Source organism: Clarias gariepinus, chromosome 1 (assembly GCF_024256425.1).
Source record: "Clarias gariepinus isolate MV-2021 ecotype Netherlands chromosome 1, CGAR_prim_01v2, whole genome shotgun sequence".
Classification (NCBI taxonomy): Eukaryota; Metazoa; Chordata; class Actinopteri; order Siluriformes; family Clariidae; genus Clarias; species Clarias gariepinus.
The window spans coordinates 717,323-744,634 of NC_071100.1; the positions used below are offsets into that span (position 1 = coordinate 717,323).

At 40.0% G+C, this 27,312-nt stretch overlaps 1 protein-coding gene across 7 annotated transcripts; it reads right to left on the reverse strand.

Moving 5' to 3' along the window:
• Positions 1-250: 250 nt before the first annotated feature.
• On the reverse strand, positions 251-26,979 carry LOC128523357 (uncharacterized). 7 transcript variants are annotated; one of them, XM_053495679.1, is made up of 13 exons: positions 26,852-26,979; positions 24,355-24,391; positions 19,290-19,400; positions 18,698-18,784; positions 15,479-15,775; positions 15,096-15,386; positions 11,101-11,397; positions 10,728-11,018; positions 7,391-7,687; positions 6,998-7,285; positions 6,537-6,842; positions 5,164-5,276; positions 251-1,167 (listed from the first exon to the last, which is right to left on the reverse strand). In XM_053495679.1, the coding sequence occupies exons 4-13, from the start codon at positions 18,756-18,758 to the stop codon at positions 1,069-1,071; spliced, it is 2,340 nt and encodes a 779-aa protein (XP_053351654.1). In that variant the 5' UTR covers positions 18,759-18,784; positions 19,290-19,400; positions 24,355-24,391; positions 26,852-26,979; the 3' UTR covers positions 251-1,068. The 7 variants fall into 7 exon arrangements, with proteins under 7 accessions (XP_053351654.1, XP_053351653.1, XP_053351651.1 ...); XM_053495678.1 differs by having other exon boundaries at positions 26,783-26,979; XM_053495676.1 differs by lacking the exon at positions 19,290-19,400 and having other exon boundaries at positions 26,783-26,979.
• Between the last annotated feature and the right edge of the window lie 333 nt (positions 26,980-27,312).

Consider the following 27,312-nt stretch of genomic DNA (forward strand, 5'->3'; position numbering starts at 1 on the left):
GGAAGCGCATGAAGCAATGCACCAGTCATGCAAAGTGCCCACTGTACAAGCCTCTGAAGACTAATTAAACATAAACAAAAATAAAACATAACATGAAGGGTTTCCTGACCTAGATAAGTCAAAACTATGACCTAGAAAAAAAATGAAGGGTAGATCCGAGCCACAGGAGCTGGATGTTTGAATAAATATAGTATATTCTGACTGGGGAAAACAATGAGTCTCAAGATACCGTATAAATAAAACAATTCACTGTAAAATTGGGCTTTGGTTTAATATCAATCCATACAGATAGACAACAGAATAAAAACAAGCTTTAGATAAGAGAGCAGTCTGAATCATAAAAGCAGTGATGAGAGCCAAATGGTAATGATTTAAAAAGGGAAATGTTTAATAAAACACCACTCTTGCTTTTGTACCATTTCACTTTAACCTCTATGAATCGAACAGTATATATCCGTAAAGGGCACAACTATCTGCTTCTGTATAGCAAAAACATATAGAGTCCATAGACATTGGCACCATTTCATTTAAGCAATATCACACTTGAGGTCATACTGATCGCTGTGATGTAATCATAGGCACGAGGGTTTTACGAGCAATTACTTCAGAGACAGTGTAAAAAGTGATTCTGTGACTGGTTGTGACCTACACTCACCCATGCTGCAACCCACAGTTAGTGTAATTAAACACTGTAGAACACCTGGGACATGGAATGAAAAACCACTGCTCCTGATCAAGTTATCAGGATCTAGACATGGGGTTGGCAAGTTGGGTCCTAGAGATCCCTAGAGAGTCCGGCAGATTTCAGCTCCAAACCTGGAAAAAAAAACTCACCTGCCTTGTAGCCTTACTAATCCTGAAGACCTTAATTAGCTTGTTCAGGTGTGTTTAGTATTTGTGTGTTTGATTAGGGCAGGGTTGGGTAGGGTTGACTAGGACAGAACTTGCCGACCCCTGATCCAGACGATACAAGTTGTTTATTCTTGCGAGTTCAGCTCTCTCCTCACTCCAGGACTATCCTGTAAGCAGCTGTATGCAGCTCTTCCCTCATGTTCCTCATGCTTGAGTTTAGTTCTCACTCTGCCTTAACATCTGTTGGTTCTCTGGTAGAGCAGTCATTGCTGTGGTTCCTTTTGAGTTGTGTTCTCCTGCTTCACTGCTGTTTCTCTGTACAATACAGGTGAAACACACACGGTCATTAAACCACACATTAATAAATACTAATCACAAACTTTATAACCTACAATACATATATTCATCACGTCATCTCAAATGGTGCTGGATAAAATTAAGATGATTTCAGTTCAAATACTTTATGCATAAAGACCTGTAGAGGATTTTATTCTCAGTGTGAGAGTGGAGGAATTATTCAAAAAACAACAACAAAGGATTCTATGTAACAGCAAGAGTTCATATAAATATTTAGTTCAATTTCATTTGTACAGAACTTTTATCATCATAAAGCAGATTTACAGGAATAAAAATTCAGGACTGATTGGTTTCTAATCAAAGTGTCACACATTTTCTGTGTCCATCATCAAGTAACTTCATTGAATGGAGAACAGTGTTGTTGGGAGGTGTAGTCCATGCCTTCCATGTTTGTAGGTTTCTCCAGAAATACCTAAGTACAATAAGTATTGGAGTTTTTATAAAACATTCAGACACTGTTCTCTGTCTCACAGCACCCACTGACTCGAGCAATGAGAAACTCCACTGATTATGAAGCGACCTGTACAGTACACTTCAATTCCATTTAATTTAATTTTATTTTATTTGTATAGCACTTTTAACAATTTACATTGGTGCAAAGCAGCTTTACACAATGAAAGGAATTAAGTTTGTATGAAATGTGAATGTGTATGAATCAAAATGATATGATTGTCTCTGTTGAGCAAGCCGAGGGCGACAGTGGCAAGGAAAAACTGCCTGAAATGATAATAGGAAGAAACCTTGAGAGGAACCAGACTCAACAGGGAACCCATCCTCATTTGGGTGAAAATGGATAGCAGGGATTGATCTGCACTCATACTGTGTGAGACTGAAAGTTCAGTATAAAAGGAAATGTGTAAAATTAAATGGAGTCCAGTTTGTTATTGGAGGTTCAGGTTGACTGTAGGAAATTCCAGTCCTGAACTATTGAGCGACAGAAGTCACAGGTCCTCAGAGAACAGCAGTCTGCACCAGTCGAGGACAGGACCACCTTCATGGAAAAGTGGAACCAACCCCAGTCACCACACGCATTCCAGGCAGACCACACGGGGGCATCCATGTGATAAGATCTCCAACCAGAAGCAGGACTCCAGGACGAGTTAGACAGGTCCAGAGGGCAGAAAAGGTCTGGATCACTGGCAGCTCAGGAGCGACATGTATAGCTCGACAGAGAGATAGGTAGAGGAAAAAGGAGAGACGGAGAGAGGAGAGAGCAGAAGAGGAGAGAGCAAAAGAGATGGAGAGATAACAGTTAGGTCTGGTCACGGTCGAACAATGTTTAAGGTGAATGTATATTTAGTGTAGAGTGCAAGCAGAGACTCTGGCAGGACTAACTATGACATCATAACTAAAAGGGAGGAGCCAGAAGGAAACACAAACATGAGGGGGAACTGAGATGTAAAGCAAACAATCACCTCACCGTCAACAAACCTGAGTGATCAATGAGAGTGAGGAAGACAGCATCCAAACATACCAGTTCACCATAATACTCTACGTCCATGAGTCCCCCAGATCTGCTCCTTTACCTATGGCAAATCTATTTATAAAAATGCTTGGCTAAATAAATAGGTTTTTAGCCTGGACTTAAACACTGAGACTGTGTCTGAGTCCCGAACACTATTTGGAAGACTATTCCATAACTTTGGGGCTTTGTAAGAAAAAGCTCTGCCCCCAGCTGTATTTTTCATAATACGCGGTACTGACAAGCAGCCTGCATCCTTTGATCGAAGTAGGCGTGGCGGATCGTAAGACACTAGCAGTTCGCTTAGATACTGCGGCGCGAGACCAGTTAATGCTTTATATGTCAAGAGCAGTATTTTAAAATCAATGCGAAATTTCACAGGGAGCCAATGCAGTGAAGATAAGATAGGGGTGATGTGCTCATATCTTCTGGTTCTAGTGAGGACTCTCGCTGCTGCATTCTGGACTAGCTGAAGCTTATTTATGCACCTAGCTGAACAACCAGACAGTAAGGCATTACAATAGTCCAACCTAGAGGTGATAAAAGCATGAACTAGTTTTTCTGCATCGTTTAGCGACAATAAATTTCTTATTCTGGCAATATTTCTGAGGTGAAAGAATGCTATCCTGGTAATATTATCTACATGTGCTTCAAATGAAAGGCTGGAATCAATAATCACACCGAGGTCTTTCACTGTTGCACTTGATGGAACAGAAAGGCCATCTAAAATACAGCAAGCCACAATAGCAAACTGTGCGCATCCAAGCCATGGATGGAGCTGGAACTGTAGTGTCATAGATGCTGTACATTGACTTACAAATTATGTGTTACATAATTTAAAATAAGTTTAATGTCCAATACCCAGAATGCCTCTGTGAAAGAGCTGGCCCTCTGTTCTTATGTTGCATCAGAAAAACACAGGCCGTGCAGTTTAGGGAAGTGAAGGGATACACAGGCAAGAGGCAGAGACAAACTCTTTAAACTACTTTAATAGTAATATTATAACCTAATATAATATCTTAACTAACAATATACTAATAATATTTACTAATAATACTAATTTTGTCATATTTTATATGTTTATAAAATCGATAAAAATAATAATCTTGAGATCATAAAATAATTAATAAATAACACGTAATAAATAAAGAAAAAGAATGTAATTAACAAATCAATTATTTCAATAATTTTAAGCTTACTAAGCTTGACTGTTGGGAAAGGAATAGAAAAATAGGATAGGATTATTTTGCATCTTAGAAAAAGCTCAAAACGTTTGAAAAAAGCCAAAATCTCTCTCTCTCTGAAAAAAAGGAAAAAGGATGATGTAAGATCTTTTGAGGCCTACCCAGACATGAGTAAGTATGTGATGAGAGGGGGGAAATTAGGTAAATGGGAGGTGCCACATCAATCTGACCTGAACAAAATTAGCATACATCTAATAAATATTAAGTAACTAGTTGACTTAAGAAGAAGCAAAAAATAAGGTAATTACTAGGTAAGGATATATACTGTAAACCATGTAAAATTGGGGAAGTTAGGGGACCATGTGGACTTTTCGTGGTGTGTCTGGTGTCTTTTGGCTGGCCAGTGCTGTCCATTTAATTGCTGCATTTCACATAATTTGCCACGACAGAGTCCATATCATGATCCTCAGTATCTCTGGAATTACAGAACCATCCCAAAATGCTCCCCCTTCTGTCATGCTCAGTCATTTCAAGTGCCAGTTTTGCAAATAGTCAACTTCCATTGAGAGGCCTGAACAAGCTGCTACAGTTACATTTCCTCACATGTATATGAGATATAGGGAGGTCTTCAGCAAATCCAAACCCAGTGGTTTTCCTTCACATCATGAGAAAACCTCCCCACCATGAAATCATATTTATCTTCTGTCCCTGACCGAACAAGCAGCCATAGCTTAATAAGGCGCTGCAGCAAACTTTCATTTGTTCATCGCCATCACCTGCCTCAGTTGGTTTCTTCTTTGTTGTAACAAAAGAACTCTGCTCTCAAGGAGGGGCCATGGACCAGAGTAAGGTCTTTGTTAGAAATTACAGCAATGATTTGAGAAGCATTTGACGTTCCAAATATTTATTGAAGATTAATTTGGAATTTCTATAGTATATCCACTCTCTTCTGCTCTTCTTAAGAATGGCTAAAAATGCCTACCATGGAATCTAGCTTCTGAAGTGGCCTTACAAAAGCTCTAAACTAATAATCAGGGGCAGAAACAGGGTCAGAGATATCATTGTGATTGAAAACAGGTATTGCAGGTTACTAATCAGAGGAACGTGACCGAAGAACAGAGTTGTTGGGAGTTGAACCTCAATTCCTCCATGTATGTCCTGTGGGCCGCATGGCAGTCAGGGAGATTGAATTCCTTGATGACGGACACAGAGAATGTGTGTTGCAAGGTGATATGCTGTGGATTTTTTTCTGGTTGCAGCATACAGTCATGTGACCTCTGATGTCACAGTGATGCACCTGTTACTTACTTCATCCTCCTGGCAGCACTCAAGTCGTTTCCTCTTGTACAGGATTATTACAACCACTGCAACAAGCAGCAGCAACACCACTGGTATCAGGACACTCCGCCACACTGTGTGATCTACACACACACACACACACACACACACACACACACACACACACACACACACTTAGCATGACTAACTTTACCCTTTGAAACTAAAACGTTATGATTTAAGAATCACAGATAAGATGTGCTATAGTTTACACTGACTGCAGAAGAAGTCCAACACCAGGCAATGAGAGGTAACTGACATTGAAATGCATTTACATTAACATTCTACTGTGTGGTAGGCTAAATGGCAGAGGTGGAAAGGAATGAATTACATTGCCTCACATTACTGTAGTTTTTTTGTGTACTTCTTCTTTTTAAAGTAGTTCTTAAAATCTGAATTTTAACTTTTACTAAAGTATGTTTTGTTTAAAGTTTTGTACCATTTGAAATCATAGTTGTTACTGAGTAAAAAAATAAATGAATGAAAATGAAAAATAATGAAAATAATGCAACAGGGAGGGAAAAAAATTGCACCCGGAAACCACTGCACTGATTGATGGATGGAGAACAAACACGCTAAATTCACAAGAACGATGGAGACAAAACAGATGGCAGTGATGCAGAACCAGCTGAAAGCCAAATGCCCTCTAATTCCTAGGATCGAACCCCTGTCCACTGTAACGGCCACTACTAGGCTGTATGCCACATTATGTATGTATGTATGTTGGCTTTTTAAGAGTTGCCACCCCTCCCCCAGTGTGTGTGTGTGCTGCCGTGGTGTGTGTGTGAGAAGAAGAAAACGAGTAGGAGCTCAGGTGTGCTGCTCCTCCCACAAACGCTCTATATACCTTTACCCTTTTCTTTACTTTTAATTTATGTTTTGTATTATAACTTTGTGACACTGAGGGAGGCCGATAAAGGTTTTGTGCTGAACGTCATTCTCGGCTCTGAGCTCTTTTTTCTATTGGCTATCGTGTCACGTCATATTTAAGCCACCACTTTGATTTCAAGCTCAACTTGAGTAACTTTTACTCTGAGTAAATTTTTAATGAGCTGCTTTTTACTCTTACTTGAGTAGATTATAATGGTAACTTTACTTGTAATTCACTAAAGTAACAGTACTTGTACCTGAGTACAAAAGTTTATAACTCTTCCCACCTTTGCTAAATGGTCATGTGTTCTTATTTAATCTAAACCATTACCAGATGCCAAAGTGTTGCCAGACTGTTTGTGGTTATCACACTGTCACAATCATAAACCTGAACCCAATGTTTCCTATAATTCAGTGTTATTCTGATAAATGTTGAGTTTTCCACATTGACACAAACTACACAGTATACGTACCTCTCACTGATACTGTGTAAGTTTGGAGATGTTCATTATTCTCAATGTCACGGAAAATATAATCTCCTTCATCACTCGACTTTACTCCTCTCAGTGTAAGGACTGTGTTAGTGAGTGATGTTCTCAGTGTGTATTCAGCTGTACAGTTCAGTGAGCTTCTATCCACAGTGCAGATCTCGACATCAAAAGGACGTTCAGGATTCCAAAAGGAATCTTTACGTCTATAGATCACCTTCACTCGCTCTGATCCGTACAAATACAACTGCAGATTTTCACCAGAGTTTATCTGAACTGATGATCTGATGGCTAGGAAAAAAGAAACACTTAATATCTTTACTGGATGTGAATGTGGATGTAACAGAAAAACAGGGACAAGCTATTTTTGTTTCTGTTGTTAATTATTGGTAATTCTGATAAATGTTGAATTTCCCACACAGACATAAACCATGCTGTATAATTACCTTTCACTGATACTGTGTAAATATGAAGATCATTGTTGATTGAGTCCTGGATGGTGTAAACTCCCCAATCAGTCGGCTTTACTCCTCTCAGTGTAAGGACTGTGTTATTAAGTGATGTTCTTGGTGTGTATTCAGCTGTACAGCGTAGCCCGCTGCTGTGTGTGGTGCAGATCTCCTTCCCACGTGTAGTCGTCGAATTTGCCCCCTTATAGATCACTCGCTTGAACACATCTGGTAAATCCAGCAGAAGATCTTCACCAGAATTTATCTGAATTGATGATTTCAAGGCTGAGAAGAAAAAAAAACACTCAACATCTTAACTGGATGCAAATGTTACGTAATACATTAAACCTCCACCAGTAAGTGTTTATAAGAGCAGATAAAGACACCTACGCTCGATGCGAAGTTCCACATGATGTACATGCTCTCTGCCAACACACTGACATGTGTAACTCTTCCTCATACTGTAATCAGCTGCAGCGACGGTGAGGGTGAGATCTCCCTTCAGGTACTGATCATGGGACATGTTAAACCCCTCCTTTACTGACCTGCAGGATGTCTGATTACACTCAGCTAATACATCATCTGGTTTATCAAACAGAGTCCATTTGGCCAAACCAGGACATGTCTTTTTACAGGGCAGAGCAGCAGCCTGACTAAACGTTGCCTTTACAGTAGGGGAATGTGATCCTGGATTTAAAAAAAAAAAAACAGATAAACTGAATAAAAGGTAAATCTTTACATGCACATACAGTGCAGACACATTTTATTATGTTTCATGCTCATCTTAAAATCAAGGCAAATCTTCTATCTATATACGATCTCATAGTAGATGGTGTATGTCAGAGTCAGACACATTGAAAGAACTAATCCATGATGGTATTTGGGAGGAAGGATTGTTGATGATGCAAAGAAGATGACAATTCAAATGATCCAGAGTTCTGGACTGAAGGCATGTTCATATTTAAGCTGTGGAACTCAGCAGCTCGACCTCCACAGGACACCATGCAGAAAATGGGGCTTTAAACGAGGCTATGGAGATGGCAAAATTGACCAGAGCAGCTGGTGTGGCTCAAAGCAGAGCAGTGCTGTCACAGAAATATATTCAAGTAAAAAAGTACAGAATTATTTCCACTTGTAGCTGATAGAAAGTAAAAGTTATCAATATAGTTAATAATCAGGTGAATTATAAGTTGTGAGAACAATTCTCAGTACAAGAACTAAGTAGAAATACTCAAGTATGAATACTCCACTGCTTAATGACAATTGCAACAGGTACAGCCTCCTCCCAAAAATGTCTTGAGAAGATTCTTTCCATAGAAAACACAGATTTTTAGATAAATAAAATCCACCAAGTTAATAAAATAAAATCCTTTAAAATGAAAAGCTGGCCCCGTAAACATGCAGGTCTGTAATCTGCACTCGGTACAGTGCCTACAGATGATTTTTCCCATGTTTTCTACCTTTTGTTTCACACTTTTTACGTTCCACAATCTTAAAAAGGATTCAAATCCTTGTTTCCTTATCATACTTTGCACAATCCCCGACAACTACAAAGTAAAAAACAACTATTTTTTTTTTCCAAAGACAACCCCTTCACCCATTACTGCACACACGCTGTACATAGGTCATATACACAAGGCGGCGTACACCCTGGACAAGGGACACACTAGGGACAATTTGGGAACGCCAGTTAAACTAATCTGCATGTCATTTGACTGTGGGAGGAAACGGGAGTACCTGGAGAAAACCATAAATGGGATATTTTTTTTTTTTTACTAAAACAAATCTATTTTAAGATCAGTGTGAAACATAAAATATGGAAACAATAAAAAGGGTCTGAAAACTTTCCTTATTCACAAAAGTTCTGTCTTGAAGTAGTGTGGTGGAATGCTGATGTAGTCAGTTAGATGTCATGGTCCCCCTCATACAATCCATCTTGTTGTTGATCATGCATGTGGTCATAAAGAGAAGCAGGATGCAAGAGATCTGCTATCTGCTACCATCTCAAAGATTTTCTTGGAGAAACTTGGACAACCCCCCCCCCCCCCCCCCCCCCCCCCCAATATTAAAAAAAAAAAAAAACCTTCACAGTTGTGTTTGACTGATGGCACTTAGTTAATAACCTCCTAACCCAGTGTAAGTATGTATCCTGTGATGTGAACTTTAAAGCACTTTTGTAGGTCGCACTGGATACGAGCGTCTGCCAAATGCCTAAATGTAAATTTCTTTGCTGCTTTCTGTGACGATTGTGCCATATAAATTAAACAGAATTTAATTTAATTAACGAGACTCCACTGGGCTGTTTTAAAACAATAGATGTTTTAAAGCAGTCTGTTAGCCCCATGGAGATGACAGAGACCCCAAGGCAGACTGCATAACGGAGTATATTAAGTTCTGTGTGGACTAAATCATCCCTACCAGGACAGTGAGGTGTTGCCATAATAACAAGCCCTAAATCACCAGTGATCTAAAGGAGCTCTTAAACAGAAAGGGCCTTCAGAGATGAAAACAAGGACATGCTAAAGAGGGTGCATAAGGAATTGGAAATGATACAGACAAAGTCAGCTGAAAAATAAGCTTCAAACGAACAACATGAGGGATGTGTGGTCTGGTATTTTACCACCTGGTCATTTTTATCGGAACAAGCATGGACAGTTCATGATCCTGTAATAAACCAGTTGAAGAAAACATTCTGCCCATTGGGTCTGCTCAGGTCACCACTAAGATCACCAGCTGTCCCCGCATTAGAGTACTTGGATTACTTTTTTGATGTAATGAGTAATCTAACGCGTTAAGTCCGCCATTTAAATACTCAGTTGTTTAGTTACATTTTCAAAAATGTAATCCGTTATTCAGACAATTTATGTAATCTGTGACCACATTGTTCACCCCCCAGACCCACACCCAAACCCCCCAGAATGGAATTCACAAATTCACCCCTATCCCATGCATTTCTTCCATCTTGTTCAGCAACATGAATAGGTCCTCTACTTGCCTCACTCCTCTCTCTTTCAAGAGGTCAGATAAAGAGACCGAATACTAATACTTTAGTTTTAACATTTGGACGTTGAGTCATGTAAACTGGACGACTTCTTAGTTTATAGAAACATTTCACTACTCATCCAAGTAGCTTCTTCAGTCTAAGGTAAATTGGAAAGTTCCTTGTATTTAAGTCCTTTAAAGTCAAAGGGTCCTCCTCTATCTAAAACGGCTTGCTACGTAAATAACGGAGGAGGCGAAAATTTTGGAGCTAGAGAGTAGAGTGGAGACAGCTGTTAGGGAGACAATAGAGAGATTAAAGAGAGTCGTTAAGGTGTAATGACCAGAAAGAGTAAGTTACTTTCTTGGTGGACATGCGAAGAGGTCTTGAACTTTCTTGGGATAGATAAAGTTGGAAGTAGATGAGGTAGAAGTAGATGAAGATAGATTTAGTCTTAACACTTTAATTAGTTACATTTAATTAATTTCCTAGTCTTGTTAATATATGGTGTTAATTTATGTTTTAGCACCTTGATCCGTGAAGGAACCTTGTTTCATTTCACTGTATGCTAAAATGTACATATGGTTAAAATAACAATAAAAGGCCACTTGATTTGACTGAAAATATGTATATATACAGTATATATACTGTGTGTGTGTGTGTCTGTGTGAATATTACTGCTAACATTTGTAAATCTTCTCCTTTGTTACCCTTACTGTGGCTTGCAGGATTTCAATGTATACATACCTGTAATTGATAGTAAGCAAATTTGAAGATTGTTATTTTTTGTGTCTTGGATAGAGTATAACCCCACATCAGTCGTCTTGATTCCTCTCAGTGTAAGAACTTTGTTAGTGAGTGACGTTCTTGGTGTGTATTCAGCCGTACAGTGTAGTGAGTCTCTATCCACAGTGCAGATCTCTTTACCATGTGGATCTGCTGAGTATTTTCCCTTAAAAATCACCTTCACTCGCTCCGATACAAACAATTTCAGCCTCAGATCGTTACCAAGGTTTGTAATAAATTCTACTATTTGGGCTAAACAGAAAAAACACAATCAAATTTCTAATTGGATGTAAATGTGTTTAAAAAATAAACTTAAATCAGTAAAGATGCTTACGATCAATAATGAGATACACATTCTTAAGATCTCTGCCATCACACTGACACGTGTATAAACCCCTCATACTGTAATCAGCTCGAGTGATGGTGAGGTTGAGGTTTTTCTTTAGTCTCCTATTATAGAATATTCTGAATCCATTTTTTGACCTGCATATGTTTGTCTGATCACACTGAGCCACAGTGTCTCGTTTACCAAGCAATGTCCATTTGGCCAAACCAGAACATTTATGTACACAGGGCAAAACGGCAGCCTGATTTACCCTTGCATACACAGTGGAGATAGCTGATTCAGTCCCTGAAAGAAAGAAGCAGATAAACAGAATAAAACATAAATTTATACATTAACATATGATTTTGACATTAACATGACACGACCTCACTTTGTGGTAAAAGTAAAATCGTCTGTCTTTCACATTTCAGTATATGCTTCCCTAAGTACCAGGTAAACTTTCTAGTTCAGATGTGTGGCCGCATCGGTCAAAATGTAAGGATAACTTTACTCATTAATTGTGTATTTATAATGAAAGATAAAGAGAGTATTCACAAGTTTCCCTTTTGGGTCCTTGGCCCTTAACCAAGGGTTGGGACAAGCGAACTTGATGTGATTCAAACTGTGTGTAAATGTGATTTAAACTGTGTGTTGCTACACAGCCTTGAGTCAGCAGTGTGAACAGCAGGGGACTGAGCACACAGCCTTGTGGGGCCCCAGTGCTCAGTGTGGTGGTGCTGGAGGTGCAGTTTCCGATCCGTACTGACTTCTACTACTGAGGCCTTCCGGTCAGAAAGTCAAGGATCCAGTTGCAGAGGGAGGTGTTCAGGCCCAACAGGTTTAGCTTTCCTATCTGTTGTTGGAAGGATGATAGTGTTGAATGCTGAGCTGAAATCTATGAACAGCATTCGAACATATGTGTCTTTATTGTCCAAGTGTGTGAAGGCAAGATGGATTGTAGTGGAGATGGCGTTGTCAGTTGAGTAGTTAGGATGGTATGCAAATTGCAGTGGGTCCAGTGAGGGGGGCAGCAGGGTCTTGATGTGTCTCATGACGAGCCGCTTGAAGCACTTCATGATGGTGGGTGTGAGTGCAACGGGACGGTAGTCATTGAGACAGGACACAGAAGACTTATTGGGCACGGGGACGATGGTGGTGGCCTTGAAGCATGTGGGAACGACGGCGCTGCTCAGAGAGATGTTGATGATGTCAGTAAGAACATCTGCCAGCTGTTCCGCACATTTTCTGAGCACTCTGCCTGGGATGTTGTCTGGACCAGCAGCTTTACGTGGGTTGCATAGAGTTTTCCTCACATCAGCTGTAGTGAGACACAGCACCTGGTCGTTCGGAGGAGGGGTGGTCTTCCTCGCCGCCACGTCGTTCTGCCTGTCGAACCGAACGTAGAAGTTGTTCAGTGCATCTGAGAGGGAGCTGTCACCGTCACAGGCAGTTGATGTCGTCCTGTAGTTTGTGATGGCTTATAAGCCCTGCCACATGCGCTGTGTGTCGCAGCTGTCCCTGAAGTAATTGTGGATTCTCTGGGTGTGTGCACGCTTCGCCTCTCTAATGGTCCGAGAAAGTTTGGCCCTTGCTCTTCTAAGGGCCACCTTGTCTCCCGCTTTGAAGGCCGAGTCTCAGGTCCTTAGAAGTGCATGCATCTCCGCAGTAATCCACGGTTTCTGATGGGGTCGTGAGATGATGTTCTTGGAGACAGTGACGTCATCGGTGCACTTGTTGATGTAGCTGGTCACTGATGACGTGTACTCCTCCAAGTCAGTGAAGTCGCCGTAAGTTGCAGCCTCCCTAAACATGTTCCAGTCAGTGTTCTCGAAACAGTCCTAAAAGAGCAGAGATGGCTCCTGCTGGCCAGGTTTTCACCTGCTTCAGAACCGGTTTTGAGTGGCTGACGAGTGGTCTGTATGCTGGAATTAGCATAACAGATATGTGGTCTGAGTAGCCGAGGTGGGGGCGAAGCTCTGCCCGATATGCGCCGGGGATGTTTGTGTAAACAAGATCCAGCGTGTTTTTCCCTCTCGTTGCAAAGTCCACATATTGATGGAATCTAGGAAGCACTGACTTGAGATTTGCATGGTTGAAATCTCCAGCAACAATAAACAGTCCATCCGGGTGTGTATTTTGCAGTTCACTGATCTTTGTATACAGTTCCCATAGCACTTCCTTAGCATTAGCGCTAGGTGGAATGTATACTCCGATAATAAAAACAGTGGTGAATTCCCATGGTAAATAAAAAGTTCTGCATCTAACAGTCACAAACTCCACCAGCGATGAGCAATAACTAAAAACTAGCACAGAGTTCTTGCACCATTTCGTGTTGATGTAAACACAAGTCGCCACCGCGAATCTTACTGCACAGAGCTGCATTTCTGTTGGCGCCAAACAAGTCTAGCCCGTCTAGCTGAATAGCAGCGTCTGGTACTCTGTCGCTGAGCCATGTCTCCGTGAAAACAAAGACACAGCAGTCTCTAACCTCACGCTGTGTAGCCTGCTGGAGTCGGATGTAGTCCAGTTTATTGTCCGGGGAGCAGACGTTAGATAAGATAATGGACGGGAGAGCTGGCCATCTAGGGTTTGTTTTTAGCCTAGCACAGACTCCCACCCGCTTGCTGTGCTTCCGCCTTCTCGTGCACCGCTTCCGATGTCCCCTTCTCCGGCCGCTGGCATCAGGCAACGCTTCGAGGCCTGGTTCACACAGCAAGCCGAGGTCCTGTAGCTTTTCCCGCAGCTCATCATGGATGTCGTTAACCGGGTTATTTAGGTACAAAAGTGTCTGGTGGTTGTATGTACGGACACCAGTTGCAACGATATCCATACACAGAGTAAAATAAATGCGCTACACACAAAACGTAAACAACGTAGCACCATTTTGGCTCCGGAGTGGCCGCTGCGTGCTACTGCCGCGCCACCATCTTGGATCTTGGATCCTCTGCACAGGAGTGGCGACTGCACAGGAGCCTAGACTGTCCCAGGCCCTAAAAAAAATTATGAAATGCTGAACTTTTTGTTGATGTTTAAGAATGCACTTTTTTCGGCAGGCACAGAGTTTTGCTCTGAGCCTGCCGAAAAAAGAGAAAGAAACTGAAAGTAATAAAAACCCTTTCTGTTTTGTCACCACAATACTGTCTCCTGGTCTTTCCTATCCCTCTTAGAGCCTGCGGCAACTTCAAACTACATACAGTGGAACCTCGGATTGCAAGCATAATTTGTTCCATAAGCATGTCTGTATATCAAAACACAAATTAACCTGCATTTTAGCTTTGAAAAGAATTGTGGCTGATGTGAGACGAGAGAAGCAGGAGGGGTTGTGTAGGACACCTTTCTTACAGACACACAACACACACACACACACACACACACACACACACACACACACAAACACACCCACACTCACTAATGGAATCATTGCCTTTTGACAGAGAGTCATAGACTCTGGAAACTGGAATCTTTAACAGTGAACCTCTCTAATGTCACTTGCTTTTGCCTCCTTTTGAGGATGTCACGTTGGCATTAAACAGAATCATCTCCCGCACTGCTACATCCTTTTAAACCTTTTTTCTCTTCATGAGGCTGTTGTAGCAGCCTTTACTGTGCATGGACATAAAATAAAAAAAATGCACACACACATAGTCACAATGTTATAGTAAACAGAACACGTGTGCACGGATTTTAACTATACGAGTGGCGCACACACACTGAGATAGAGCATGGGCCACACGTGAGAGAGAACATTTCTGAGTAAACCAAAGACTATAAATACTCGTTAAACTTCTATGTCTACTATAACTTCTGCTTGCTTACAGGGTTTCAACCAAAGTAAGAAATTAGACTGAACATGGACACTGCTGCTAGGCTTCTAGAAGACACTGTTAATGCTAAGTAGAAATACCAAATATTTTAAAACAATCCATATCACAGATATTTCCCATAATTCAGATAATTGTTAAATTTTCTACACTGCCAGAAATCACACAGAATACTGTACATACCTCCCACTGATACTGCATAAACATGAAGATCATTATTGTCCATGTCCTGGATGGTGTAAACTCCTTCATCAGTCAGATTTACTCCTCTCAGTGTAAGGACTGTGTCATTAAGTGATGTCCTCGGTGTGTATTCAGCTGTACAGTTTAGTGAGCTTCTATCCACAGTACAGATCTCTTCACCATGTGGATCTGTTGAGTCTTTACCTACATGGATCACCTTGACCCGATCTGTTACATGCAAATCCAGTAACAAATCTTCACCAGGGTTTCGGCGAATCGATGATGACAGGTCTGAGAAGAAGAAGGAACAAAATACTCAAACTCTGAACCTGGTATTATAAAAAAAAGTTTATAAGCTGTAGAGAGAAAGTAAAGACACTTACACACAATAATGAGTTCCATATCATTAATTTCTCTGTCGTCACACCAGCATGTGTATAAACCCCTCTTACTGTAATCAGCTGCAGGGATGTAAAGGATAGGCTCTGCCTTCAGGTACTGATCATGGGACATTTTAAACCCCTCCTTTGACCTGCAGGATGTCTGATCACACTCGGCCACTACATAATCCGGGTTACTTGACAGAGTCCATTTCACCACACCTAAACATTCCTCATGACAGTGGTGATTAACAGGATCATTAAATTGCACATATGTAATATCTGATGCGGATACAGGTCCTGAAAGAGAGAACCAGAGAAACAAAATGATCTCTATACAGGCACATGTACTTAAATTAGAATCATGTATTTCATACACATTTTAAAATAAAGCCTTCATAGAGAACCCCTTTGATGCACATACACTATAATGCCAAAAGTATTGGAAAGCCTACCTTTATATGCATATGAACTTGAGTAAGCCAATTCTTAATCCATAGACTTTCCTATGATGTCTACATCAGCAAAACCTTGGCTGCCCTTTGCAGTTATAACAGCTTTAACTCACCTGGGAAGGCCTTCCATAAGGTTTAGGAGTGTGTTTGGAACTTTCTACAAGTCTACCTGGGTCTTCAATAACTACCTGGACTCCATATTAACATCAATTAACATCAGCTATTATAGCTGAACTGCCTGCCACCCTACACACTGTATAAATGCAGATCATTTACTGCTTTCTGTTTCACCCAAATGAGGATGGGTTCCCTGTTGAGTCTGGTTCCTCTCAAGGTTTCTTCCTATTACCATCTCAGGGAGTTTTTCCTTGCCACTGTCGCCCTCGGCTTGCTCACCAGGGACAAACTGACCATTTTGATTCATACAAATTCACATTTCATACAAACATAAATAATTCTTTTGATTCTGTAAAGCTGCTTTGCGGCAATGACAATTGCTAAAAGCGATATACAAATAAAATTTAATTGAATTGTTTATGGGAGTTTTTAACCACGCCTGGCTCGCAGTCTCCGCTCTAATTCTTCCCAAAGGTGTTCTATCAGGTTGAGGTCAGGACTCTTGCTTTGTGCACTGTCACAGTCGGCCACAGTCATGTTGGAACAGAAAGTGGCCGTTCCCTAACTGTTCCCAGTTTGGAGCATGAAATTGTTCAAAATGTCTTGGTATGCTGACGCATTAAGATGTCCTTTCAGTGGAACTAAGGGGTCGAGCCCAACTCCTAAAAAACAAGCCCACACCAGTTCCAACATAACTGCGCACCAGTGTACAAAGCAAGGTCTCATCCTGGACTACTACAACTGCCTCTGCTTGAAAGTCACCTCTAGATCTAAATGTACATTATGGGAATAATCACTGGGTGTACCATCTCATTGATATCACTGCATTAAAAAGAGGCTAATCCTGAAGTACTTGGAAACAGTAAACTCCCACTTAATTTCAAGTTTGTCGGGTGTATACGGGTAAAAACTGACCCAAACGACCATGTACAGTAATTCAAGTCAATGAACATACCTGGAAAACCATGACAAATTAGAGCTAGTTATGAGAACTGCTGCTTTTTATATGTTAATGGTTGGCTGTTGTACTGTAAGTGAAAGGTGTTAGAAGTCTGCGGTGATTCTAAAGGAGGGGAAGCTGGCTGTAAGCAAATGATTGCAGGTCAGAATGCTTTAGTTCAGGACCTCATCAACAAATTGGAAGCCATTTGCGCCGGTCAGCACCAAACTCTGCAGTGTCTCGAGGAGCAAATTTCAGATGATGTGATTCATATAAAATAAATGTAAATTATAGATGCATCCACTGCTGCGGAGACGACGAGATGACGTGATCACCTTCATCACTCACTACAGCCGAAACCAAAGACATCAGTAATTTATCGATGAATTATTAAAATGGTCAGAGTCAGTCTGCTTGCTGTTTTTTAAATTGTTTCAATGTATGTATCATGAGCTACTGATCAGTGATTTAGTGGACTCAGTTCAGATGTAAGTAAATGCTTATTGCTGTGCTGTTTGGGGGAGAGACCTGCTGACGTTTGGTCTGCTTTTTGTGTGTTTTCGTGTGTGTGCGTGTGTGTGTTTGTGTGGTGTCACCTGAGAGGTGTCAATAAGTCTTAAATATTTATGAACAGTCGTGGATTATTCAGTAAAACAGAGGCTCTGCTGAAAAAAGTTGGTCACATCAGTCACTTTACCCCAAATAAAAGGTCTTTTTGAGTGTTATAATATATTCCTTTTGTAATGGACACACCCCCAACACTTTCATTAACTCATTTCTGTGTTTAAAACAATCTGTGAGGTTTGTTTATTCTACATTTTCACTTTTTTTCTGCTAAAGTTTAAAAATTTTATTTTCTTGTTGGTGTGTTTTGACATTAAAGTTTAAAAGCTGCACATGAATTTAACATATTTACATCAGCCACATTATGAAAGCCCAGTTTGTGCTCTATGCAAATAAGTGAAATTTGATAAAGATCTGAAAATTATACAAATTTAAGAAGCGGCCTGAAGCACTGCAGGTCTTTAGAAACACTACACAGGGTGGGCAGCTGAAGGTCAACCTAGGCATCTCAAATTGCCAAAGCAGGTGTAAAGGATAAAGCAGGTCTTCGAAAGAAACATGACCAAATATAAGGGCCTGCAAGTGAATGATGGAACTCCCTTAAGGTTGTATGCAGAGGCCTTGATGGTCAGTCACCCTACAGAACACTTAAGACCTTGGGAAGAGCCCAGGAGAACCACCAGAAACATCACAGACACAACAGAGGATTTATCTACTTAGACACAAGCTGGGAGCTAGTCACCCTTGGCTGTGTTGCCTAGGCGAGTGTGTCTGATGTTGAAAGACCGGAGACACCAGATGACCTTAACTTACATTACTGATGATGGTTCTAAGTTGCATTGAGAGATATGTGATTAGAACCACAGTACACAAATAGACATAAAACACTTCCAGCTTGACATGTTTTGGCCTTTCCAGTGGTTACAGGCATACTGCTGTTGTTTGGCCTGTAACTCAAGTTTGTTTCTTAATAAAAAATGAAATGATAAAATAAACCACTAAAGTAAGAACTTTCACACCTTCCTACCTCACAAATCCTGAAGTAAACGAAATTAATCCTAAATCATATTTAATAGTTTGGGAGATTGTAAGAGGAGCTACAGTAGCTGAACCAACTGTGAAGAGTAAGACTGAAGTTACACTCACCTGTGATGAAGGTGAGGATGAAGAAAAGCAGGGCATGGTGAGGAACCCTGAAGGACTCCATGTCTGAGATGCAAATTACCAGCAGCACTGCACAGATAAGAACAGGTAGGGAGTTAAACCAGGTACCTGTCCATGCCTAGGTACTGTAGATTTAGAGACAGAACATTTCTGAACTGAATTCTCTACCTCTGGACATGTATAATGGGGCTTTTCAAGGGGGAACTGGCTTACCATGTCATAATATTTTATTAAACATATTCAAATAAATAAATAAATGGATAAATTACCACCCAATCTCTTTAATCATATTATGTGCTAATTCTCTAGAAATATTGCAAATAGGTTGAAAAAAGGAGCAATTTGGTACATTTGGTACATGGGTTTTATTCATAACCACAGCTCCACAAATAATGTGGTTTACCATATTTGGGCATCACCCCACCCCCCTCACTCACGACACAGAGGTTAATGGTATGATTTATTTAGTTTCAAGACTAAACCACTTTGTCCCACTGGAAATCCCCCTAAATACATTACACACAGGATCCACAGTCACTTCCAGAACCATGCCATGGATTCAGGCCATCACTACCTTCTGGATGACATCAAGTTCCACACCTGGGTCAATGCGCAGAATCACGAGGCAATGAGGAAGACTACTCGTCTCTAAAACAAGCAGATGCTGTGCCTTACTACAGTTGATCTGTCAAAAGATGTGTAGACAAACAAAATGCAAATGTTCTCACTAAACATGTTAAATTCCCTAAGCAGCACCACTGTGCCAATGTATTTCAACAGTACCCCCATCGTCTCTGTAGGGTTTCTTCACCCAAGCCATCAGACATGTAATCGAAGGCAGTAAGGAATGACTCCTTAATTTTGCCCAATAATTTCCAATTTTGTATTTTATTATCTGTTTATTATCTGTATACAATCTATTTTATTAGTTACATTTCAATGTCTTTAGAGATGAGGTTAAAATGGTGGCACAAACATGTAATGGGAGCCGGGTTTTTTTAAATTATAACATAAGAAAAAAGTGGGTTAGCGACTAGAGGCTAAACATGAAGAATATATGAATGTTCATTTGCAGTGACGGCCTCGATATTATCCTGTTTCCCCCAGCAGCAGCAGAAATCATTGTGTAGACAGGCCTACAAAAAATAATGTGGGCCAGTAACATGCACCAAAATCACATCATTACAGCCGGTTTTCCCCAGTTCATTATAGGCCAAAGCACTGTTGGCACCAAAAACAGCAAAAAGCGGGTAAAAAGCCAGAACACAGGTGCATACAAAACAGCAAAAAATAGCAAACTTCAAGTACACTAGTCATTAGTCTGGAGCAAATACACTTTAGTATGCTCTGGCATGCTAGCATTTAATATACTTAGCATACTTTTATTTTTTGTTTACTTGGGCAGTAGTGCAATGATGAACATAAGTGTAAAGATGCGTAGTGGACGAAGCAGTGCAATATAGACAGAAAGTGACAGGACAGTGTTGTATCAGTTAACACTCCGTGGTCAGCTGCTCTGTGCAGCAGCAGCCACAGGAAATAAGCTGTTTTTCAGTCTGTTGGCGTGGGCTCGGAGGCAGTTATAGCGCCACCCGATGGTAAATGACTGAACAGTCCATAATTATAGTAGTAATGCCTCTTGCTCTTTGCAGACAGCAAAGTTTGTTTGTTTTTTTCAGAACATGTTATTTTTCCTTTAACAACCTTAAGTAGACTCCATGTGTCTGAAATAACATCGACAAAACCCTGACTAAGGTACATTAAACACTTATCATGTCCAACATTCAGCTCGCTCAGTGTGTGGAGTGCAGGGTGTTCAGTCCTTTATCCTCAGAGAGGAATAATAATAATAATAATAATAATAATAACAGATTTCCTGTGAGATTTCAGAGGGCTTCACTGTTACTGCTCCTTTTAGTTTTCTTCCTCACATTTTGGTTAGGGCTTCCTCCCAGTATTATCAGATAAGCTTTTGTCGGGGAAGTGTTGTGAGCTGTTTTTTTTCTGTTTTAATCCTCCAGTAGTCTGAAGTGCTATGCCTTTATTTATCATGTATTACAACACAATTCTTCCTTGTTGTAACATTTAAATGTTAGTTTAAATCTTCTTTTATTTTTTCCTTTTTTTCTCAGTTTTTTTTCTGTTGGTTTCGCCTGGAAGCTACCTCTTGTATGTTTAATAGTCCAGTGTTTAAGCTATTTTACGTCTCGTATATTTTAATGTTCAAAATTGGTAGCTTATCCTCTAAGGTACTATCTTAATAGTTTAATAGATATAACTGATTTAGTGGAATTTACATTTTAAAATGAAAAGGTCTCTCTCTCTCTCGACAGAAGGATGGTTTAGGACTATAATTACTATGATGAGTTTGCACTCAACTCCTCATTATTAACCAGTTGAAAACTTAATAAAAAATTTTTTTTTATCTAACTTAATTAACAAAATAAACCATAATGAATTCTGAAATGTTACAGAAGGGAAACTATTTATAGTACTAAATGTTATCACTATTTTGAGTCTTTATGTTGTCACCAGGAGTTTTTCCTTGCCATCATCACCTTCAGCTGCTCATTAGAAAAATTACTGTAGTTAAAATCTATAGAAACAGTTAAACCTCGGATTGTGAGCATAATTAGTGTGCTTGTATATCAAAACACTTTATATTCTATGTATCAAAGTGAATAATAATGGAATAATGGATGATTCATTCCACAGCCCAAAAATATTCATATAAAATAATAAAAACAAAATATAAAGTAAAAAAATTAATTATTAAAAATAATTTAAAGATTAAATGCCTGTTAATATCCATAAGAAAAGCTGGAAGAGCACCGAGTGTAAGCTCGGCCGTAGTCACGTGACTGCTGCTTAATTAGAAGATCAAGAACTTTTTTTCTTTTTTCGTCTAATCGCCTTGCAAAGGGGTATTTTAGCAAAGAAATGACAGAATTTTCTCTCATATTTAGCTGCTTCCACGTCAATCACTATTCAATACATTAACTAACATACAGTGGCATATTGTGACTAAATGACTTTTTAATTCTTTATTTAATTAAGTAATTATGTTGAATAATTCCATGTTAAAGTAGCGTTCTACTCTGCCTAACTTTAAGGGGGCAACATCCCTGCGCCCCTTATTGACCGGCCGTCACTGCACACTACACGATGGCCTCCCGAAGTGTATATACTGTATATGAGAGTGTAGGGTGACAGTCTCCTCACTCCACAGAGCTAATAAAGTAACTGACACAACAACACTACAACACTGACAGCCTTCAACAGGAATGTGTAGGGCAGAGTCTAACAGCGTGCACATCCCAGGGGGAACAGAAACCCAGGGGGAACAGAAACCCAGGGGGAAACAGAACCCCAAGGGGAACAGAAACTCAGGGCGAACAGCCCACCCTGCCTGTGTTTCCAGTAAGCACCAAAAAGATAAACACTTCTATACATCCGTTACATTTACATTTACATTTACATTTAGGCATTTGGCAGACGCTCTTATCCAGAGCGACTTACAAAAAAGTGCTTTAATGTTTACAACATTGGATACATACTTACACTGGGTTAACTAGGTTAATAACTAAGTACCATTAGTCCAACACAACTGAGTTTTTTTTTTTTTTTTTTTCGGAGGGAGGGGGGTTAGTCCAAGTACTGGAGAAACAGATGCGTCTTGAGTCGTCGTTTAAAGATAGTCAAAGTCTCTGATGTACGGACATCTAGAGGAAGTTCATTCCACCATCTAGGTGCCAGAACAGAAAAGAGCCTGGATGAATGCCGCCCTCGATCCCTGAGAGATGGTGGGATGAGGCGAGCAGTGCTGGAGGATCGGAGGCAACGTGGTGCAGTGCGTGGTGTAATTAGCGCAGAGAGGTAAGTGGGTGCTGGGCCATTTTTGGCTTTGTAGGCAAGCATCAGTGTTTTGAATTTGATGCGGGCAGCTACAGGAAGCCAGTGCAGGGAGCGGAGGAGTGGGGTGGTGTGGGAGAACTTGGGAAGGTTAAAAACGAGTCGTGCTGCTGCATTCTGGATCAGTTGCAGAGGACGAATCGTGGACAGAGGCAGGCCTGCCAGGAGTGAGTTGCAGTAGTCCAGTCTTGAAATAACAAGGGACTGAACAAGCACCTGAGTAGCCTGTGAAGAAAGAAATGGGCGAATTCTTCTGATATTGTAAAGAAGAAATCGACAAGAGCGAGTAAGGTTAGCGATGTTACATGTATTTCACTCTTCTGACCTCTCTTTGGTATAAGGAGTAAAAGTAAATGCCCCCCTTGCTGACTTTAACAGACAATAATAATCATATTAAAAGCACTTAAATACAACTGATCTGGTATTCCCGAACAGCTTTCACGCTTTCACACACACACACACACACACACACACACACTGTTCAGCCATTTAGCCATGGGCGTCGCGAGGCCATTTTTAGTGGGAGCTTTAGACCCCCTAATATTTGTACTCAGCCCCCCTAAAAATTCTCCATAGACGTCACACAAATTGGTGATCGCCCATCGTCCCCTTTAAATTTCCTATCACACCAGCTGCGAAATTGAAGCCCTTAATACATACTCTATGACCCTATAGTCTACTTTATAAAATTTTTTGATGTGTGTATTGCTGTTTTAATTTTAAGACCCAACTGTCTATATAAAACATTACATAGTGCATATGGCATTAACTACCATAGAGTTATGCACGTAAATGATTAAACATAGTGACAGACAGCATTCAGTGCACTCGGTTTAACTGTATAGCAGTGTGATTTACAGAGATAGAAACATCCTGTTTTTTGTAATAAATATTGTATTTTTGATTCATACAAATTCACATTTCATACAAACTTAAATAATTTTTTTTGACTGTGTGAAGCTGCTTTGCGCAATGAAAATTGCTAAAAGCGCTATACAAATAAAATTGAATTGAATTGAATTGAATTGTATTAAATAATGTCCCAAATCGTAAAATACATTTATTAGCCTTAGAGTAGGGTTTATGTCACTTTGATTTAGAAAAATGAATAGAAACAAAAAAAGAATGATATCAAAGAGATGCTTTTTGTAATTACATTAAAACATTAGTAGCTATGAAATTTTAAGGGGTTGAATAGAGAACCTACTGTCTTATTTATAAAGCTAAAACACTAAATTAAACTAGATAACATGATCATCAAAGTTTTAATATTTATATTTAAATAGTAGACGGAAGATTTTTCAAGTCACATGAAAATGAAAATATTCTATTCTTCCCTGCTGCTCATTTGGAGACCGAAAACCCTTCCATCTCCAGTTCTCTGTTCAGTTCTACAGTTCAGTTCTCTGAAAGCGCAGCCTCTCAGGAACATTAACACTGGGTTCTGGTTACATTTTTCTGATTGTACCTGTACATAGAAAAAGGTTTATACAGTAAACAGTGTGTGTGATCAAGAAAACTCATTTGAGTTCTGATTCTGAACAAGTCAAATATGTGTTAAACATCTATGTGGGCTGAGCCCCCCCTTAACTGAAAATCCTAGAAACATTTAGTGTAAACATAACGAGTTTGTCTAAAATCCAGCTCTGCTTTAACACATAATGACATTTCAGATCAGATCAGCTGCACTGTAGATGATTATTATAGATATATAATCTGAAACTCACCGTGTGGAGGTTAGAGAGTTATTACAGTCAGTCGCCACTGCGAGTTTAAACAGAGAGAGAGAGAGAGAGAGAGTGAGACACCCTGCTGCATTTTTGAACACAGTGTAGTGGCGCCTGTGCCCCAATACATTCAACACATTGTTATTTTTTATATTTTTTATATTATGATTTCATTTTAAATTTCACTCACTCACTCACTCACTCACTCACCCACTCACTCACCCACCCACCCACTCACTCACTCACCCACCCACTCACTCACCCACTCACCCACCCACTCACTCACCCACCCACTCACTTACCCACCCACTCACCCACCCACTCACTCACCCACCCACTCACTCACCCACCCACTCACCCACCCACTCACTCACCCACCCACTCACTCACTCACTCACCCACCCACTCACTCACCCACTCACTCACTCACTCACCCACCCACTCACTCACTCACTCACTCACCCACCCACTCACTCACCCACTCACCCACCCACTCACTCACCCACCCACTCACTCACCCACCCACTCACCCACCCACTCACTCACCCACCCACTCACTCACTCACCCACCCACTCACTCACCCACTCACTCACTCACTCACCCACCCACTCACTCACCCACCCACTCACTCACTCACCCACCCACTCACTCACTCACCCACCCAACCATCCACTCACTCACTTATTTATTCTCTCTCCTAACAAAAAATTCTTATATAGCCAAGAAACCACAAGCACAAACTTTTCTATTCTAAAGACTTTTACTGTGTGTGAAAACAAATTAATCTAAACTGAATTAAATTGAATCAGTAGTGAATTAAAGTAGATCGAATAATTACATATTTAACTGTATTGTATTGCTTACTAAATATAAAGATGTGTATGTGTTTGTGTAAAAGAAAGAGTTTCACATCCCAACTACAAAACAAATAAGACATAACTTTTTTTCCATTCAATATTAACAACTTCTTACTGCTGGGGGGTCTCGCAAGCGGCAAAAAAGAGAAAAGAATGTTAGAATGTCCCACATTTGTCTCAGAAAGTGATTGTGTGCGCTTTCATGCAAGTGCACTATGGAAGTATATTAGTGCCAAAATTCCTTAAAGCAAAATAGCAGGTTGAATTACATGAACTGAAAAAAACGTGTTGCAATAAGTATGTTTGAATTTTTCTGCATTGCAATTTGATCTGAATTGAAAAAAATCCTTAAAGCATTTACAATGTTTAAAATTTTTGCCACTGCAATTTATTGTGGTTGTATATTTCAAGTTAAAATGTAATCCAAGCATTTAAAATTCAAAGCAAAAATATTCAAGTTACTAAATTGCAGTTCAAAAATATTTTCAAGTGTTAAAAATACAATCTTCATTATTTTTCAATCTTACAAATTCAGGTAATAAAATTTTCACTTGAAATATACAACCACAATAAATTGCAGTGGCAAAAATTTCAAACATTGTAAATGCTCTAAGGATTTTTTTCAATTCAGATTAAATTGCAATGCAGAAAAATTCAAACATATTTATTGCAACACGTTTTTTTCAGTTCATGTAATTCAACCTGCTATTTTGCTTTGAGAAATTTTGGCACTATTATACTTCCATAGTGCACACAATCACTCCCGCAGATGACATGACACTGCCTCCTTATGATTCACTAAAGTCTGTTGTGACTTTTTGACTGCTGCTGAGGTGTTTGCGGTTCAGGAGAGATCCTCAGCAATGCTCATGTCACAAATACTGACATCTGGTGGGGTATATTATGCAGCAAGGAAAGAGTCAGTTCTCAAAGCTAGTAGAAGCATAAGACTCAGGGCATTTAAAACTGCAGGTGTCCTAGGCTGTTCCTGGTCTTCTCAATTCTGCTGATCGCTGTTCGCCGCAGAAAGCAGTTACAATAGGCACATTAGCATTAAAAGTAAACCACATTGCAGTGAAAGAAGATGGCCTGGTCTGATTTTTCATTTTCTTTTATGTCTGGGAGGGTGTGCGGCACTCACCTGGGTAATACATGACTCCAGGAGACTCTATAGAAGGAAGGTGATCTGTTGGAGGCAATGTGATGCACTGTGCAGAGGTCTACTGAGAAACCCTCTGTCCTACCATTTATGCATTAATTTGACATGTACCACCTACCAAAAATTGTTGCAAAAGAAGTGATCCCCAATAATGTTAGGCCACACTACTGTCAAACCCGTTGAATCAAAGCTAAATGTCTTGACCTCACTCACATCTTGAATGCTTTATTTCAAATTCTATTTGGTGGTGTACAGAGACTAAAATCCAACAAAATAATTTTCATTCCAAAATTTATGGACATGACTGTATTTTTAACAAGTTGGAAAAAGTAACTGCTTTTTTGGTACTATAACGTTTCTTGTGATAAAAATTCCCTATTCACAAAGCTAAACAGGGAACATCTACAGTACCTGCAAAGGGCAAACCATTGCCGGAGTCAAACACCGTAAAGATCAGCACAAGAAATACCCAGCAGTCACCTTTGAATGTAGCCCCCGGGATCGTCTCTCCTCTCTCGAAGAACTCACGGCTGCTGCACAGTACTGGGGGTACTATCCTCGCAATAGAAAGTAGTCCTTTTGTTGTTTTTATATTTCAATCAATTACAACTCCAGAAAATTAAAGAACAACATCATAGTCCAACAGAACTCCTTTTATACCTTGTGGTTCTGTGACTCACGTCCTTCTAGCATGACCCTACAAACCAATTAGCAGGTTCTAACCTTATAAGGTAAATACTTATGAGCTGAAATACTCTCTACTGGCTCTAAATAGTTTTAGCAAGATCTGCAGAATACATAACACTGTCTTTTGTCTTACAGTACAAACTGTCATACATTTTCTTCAAAGGTGCAGTGACCACAGACATTGCACCTCGCAGAACTGCTTTAGGTGTGAAGAACATCTTTGATAACATCAGCTTTGCTTTCTTCAGCATCAC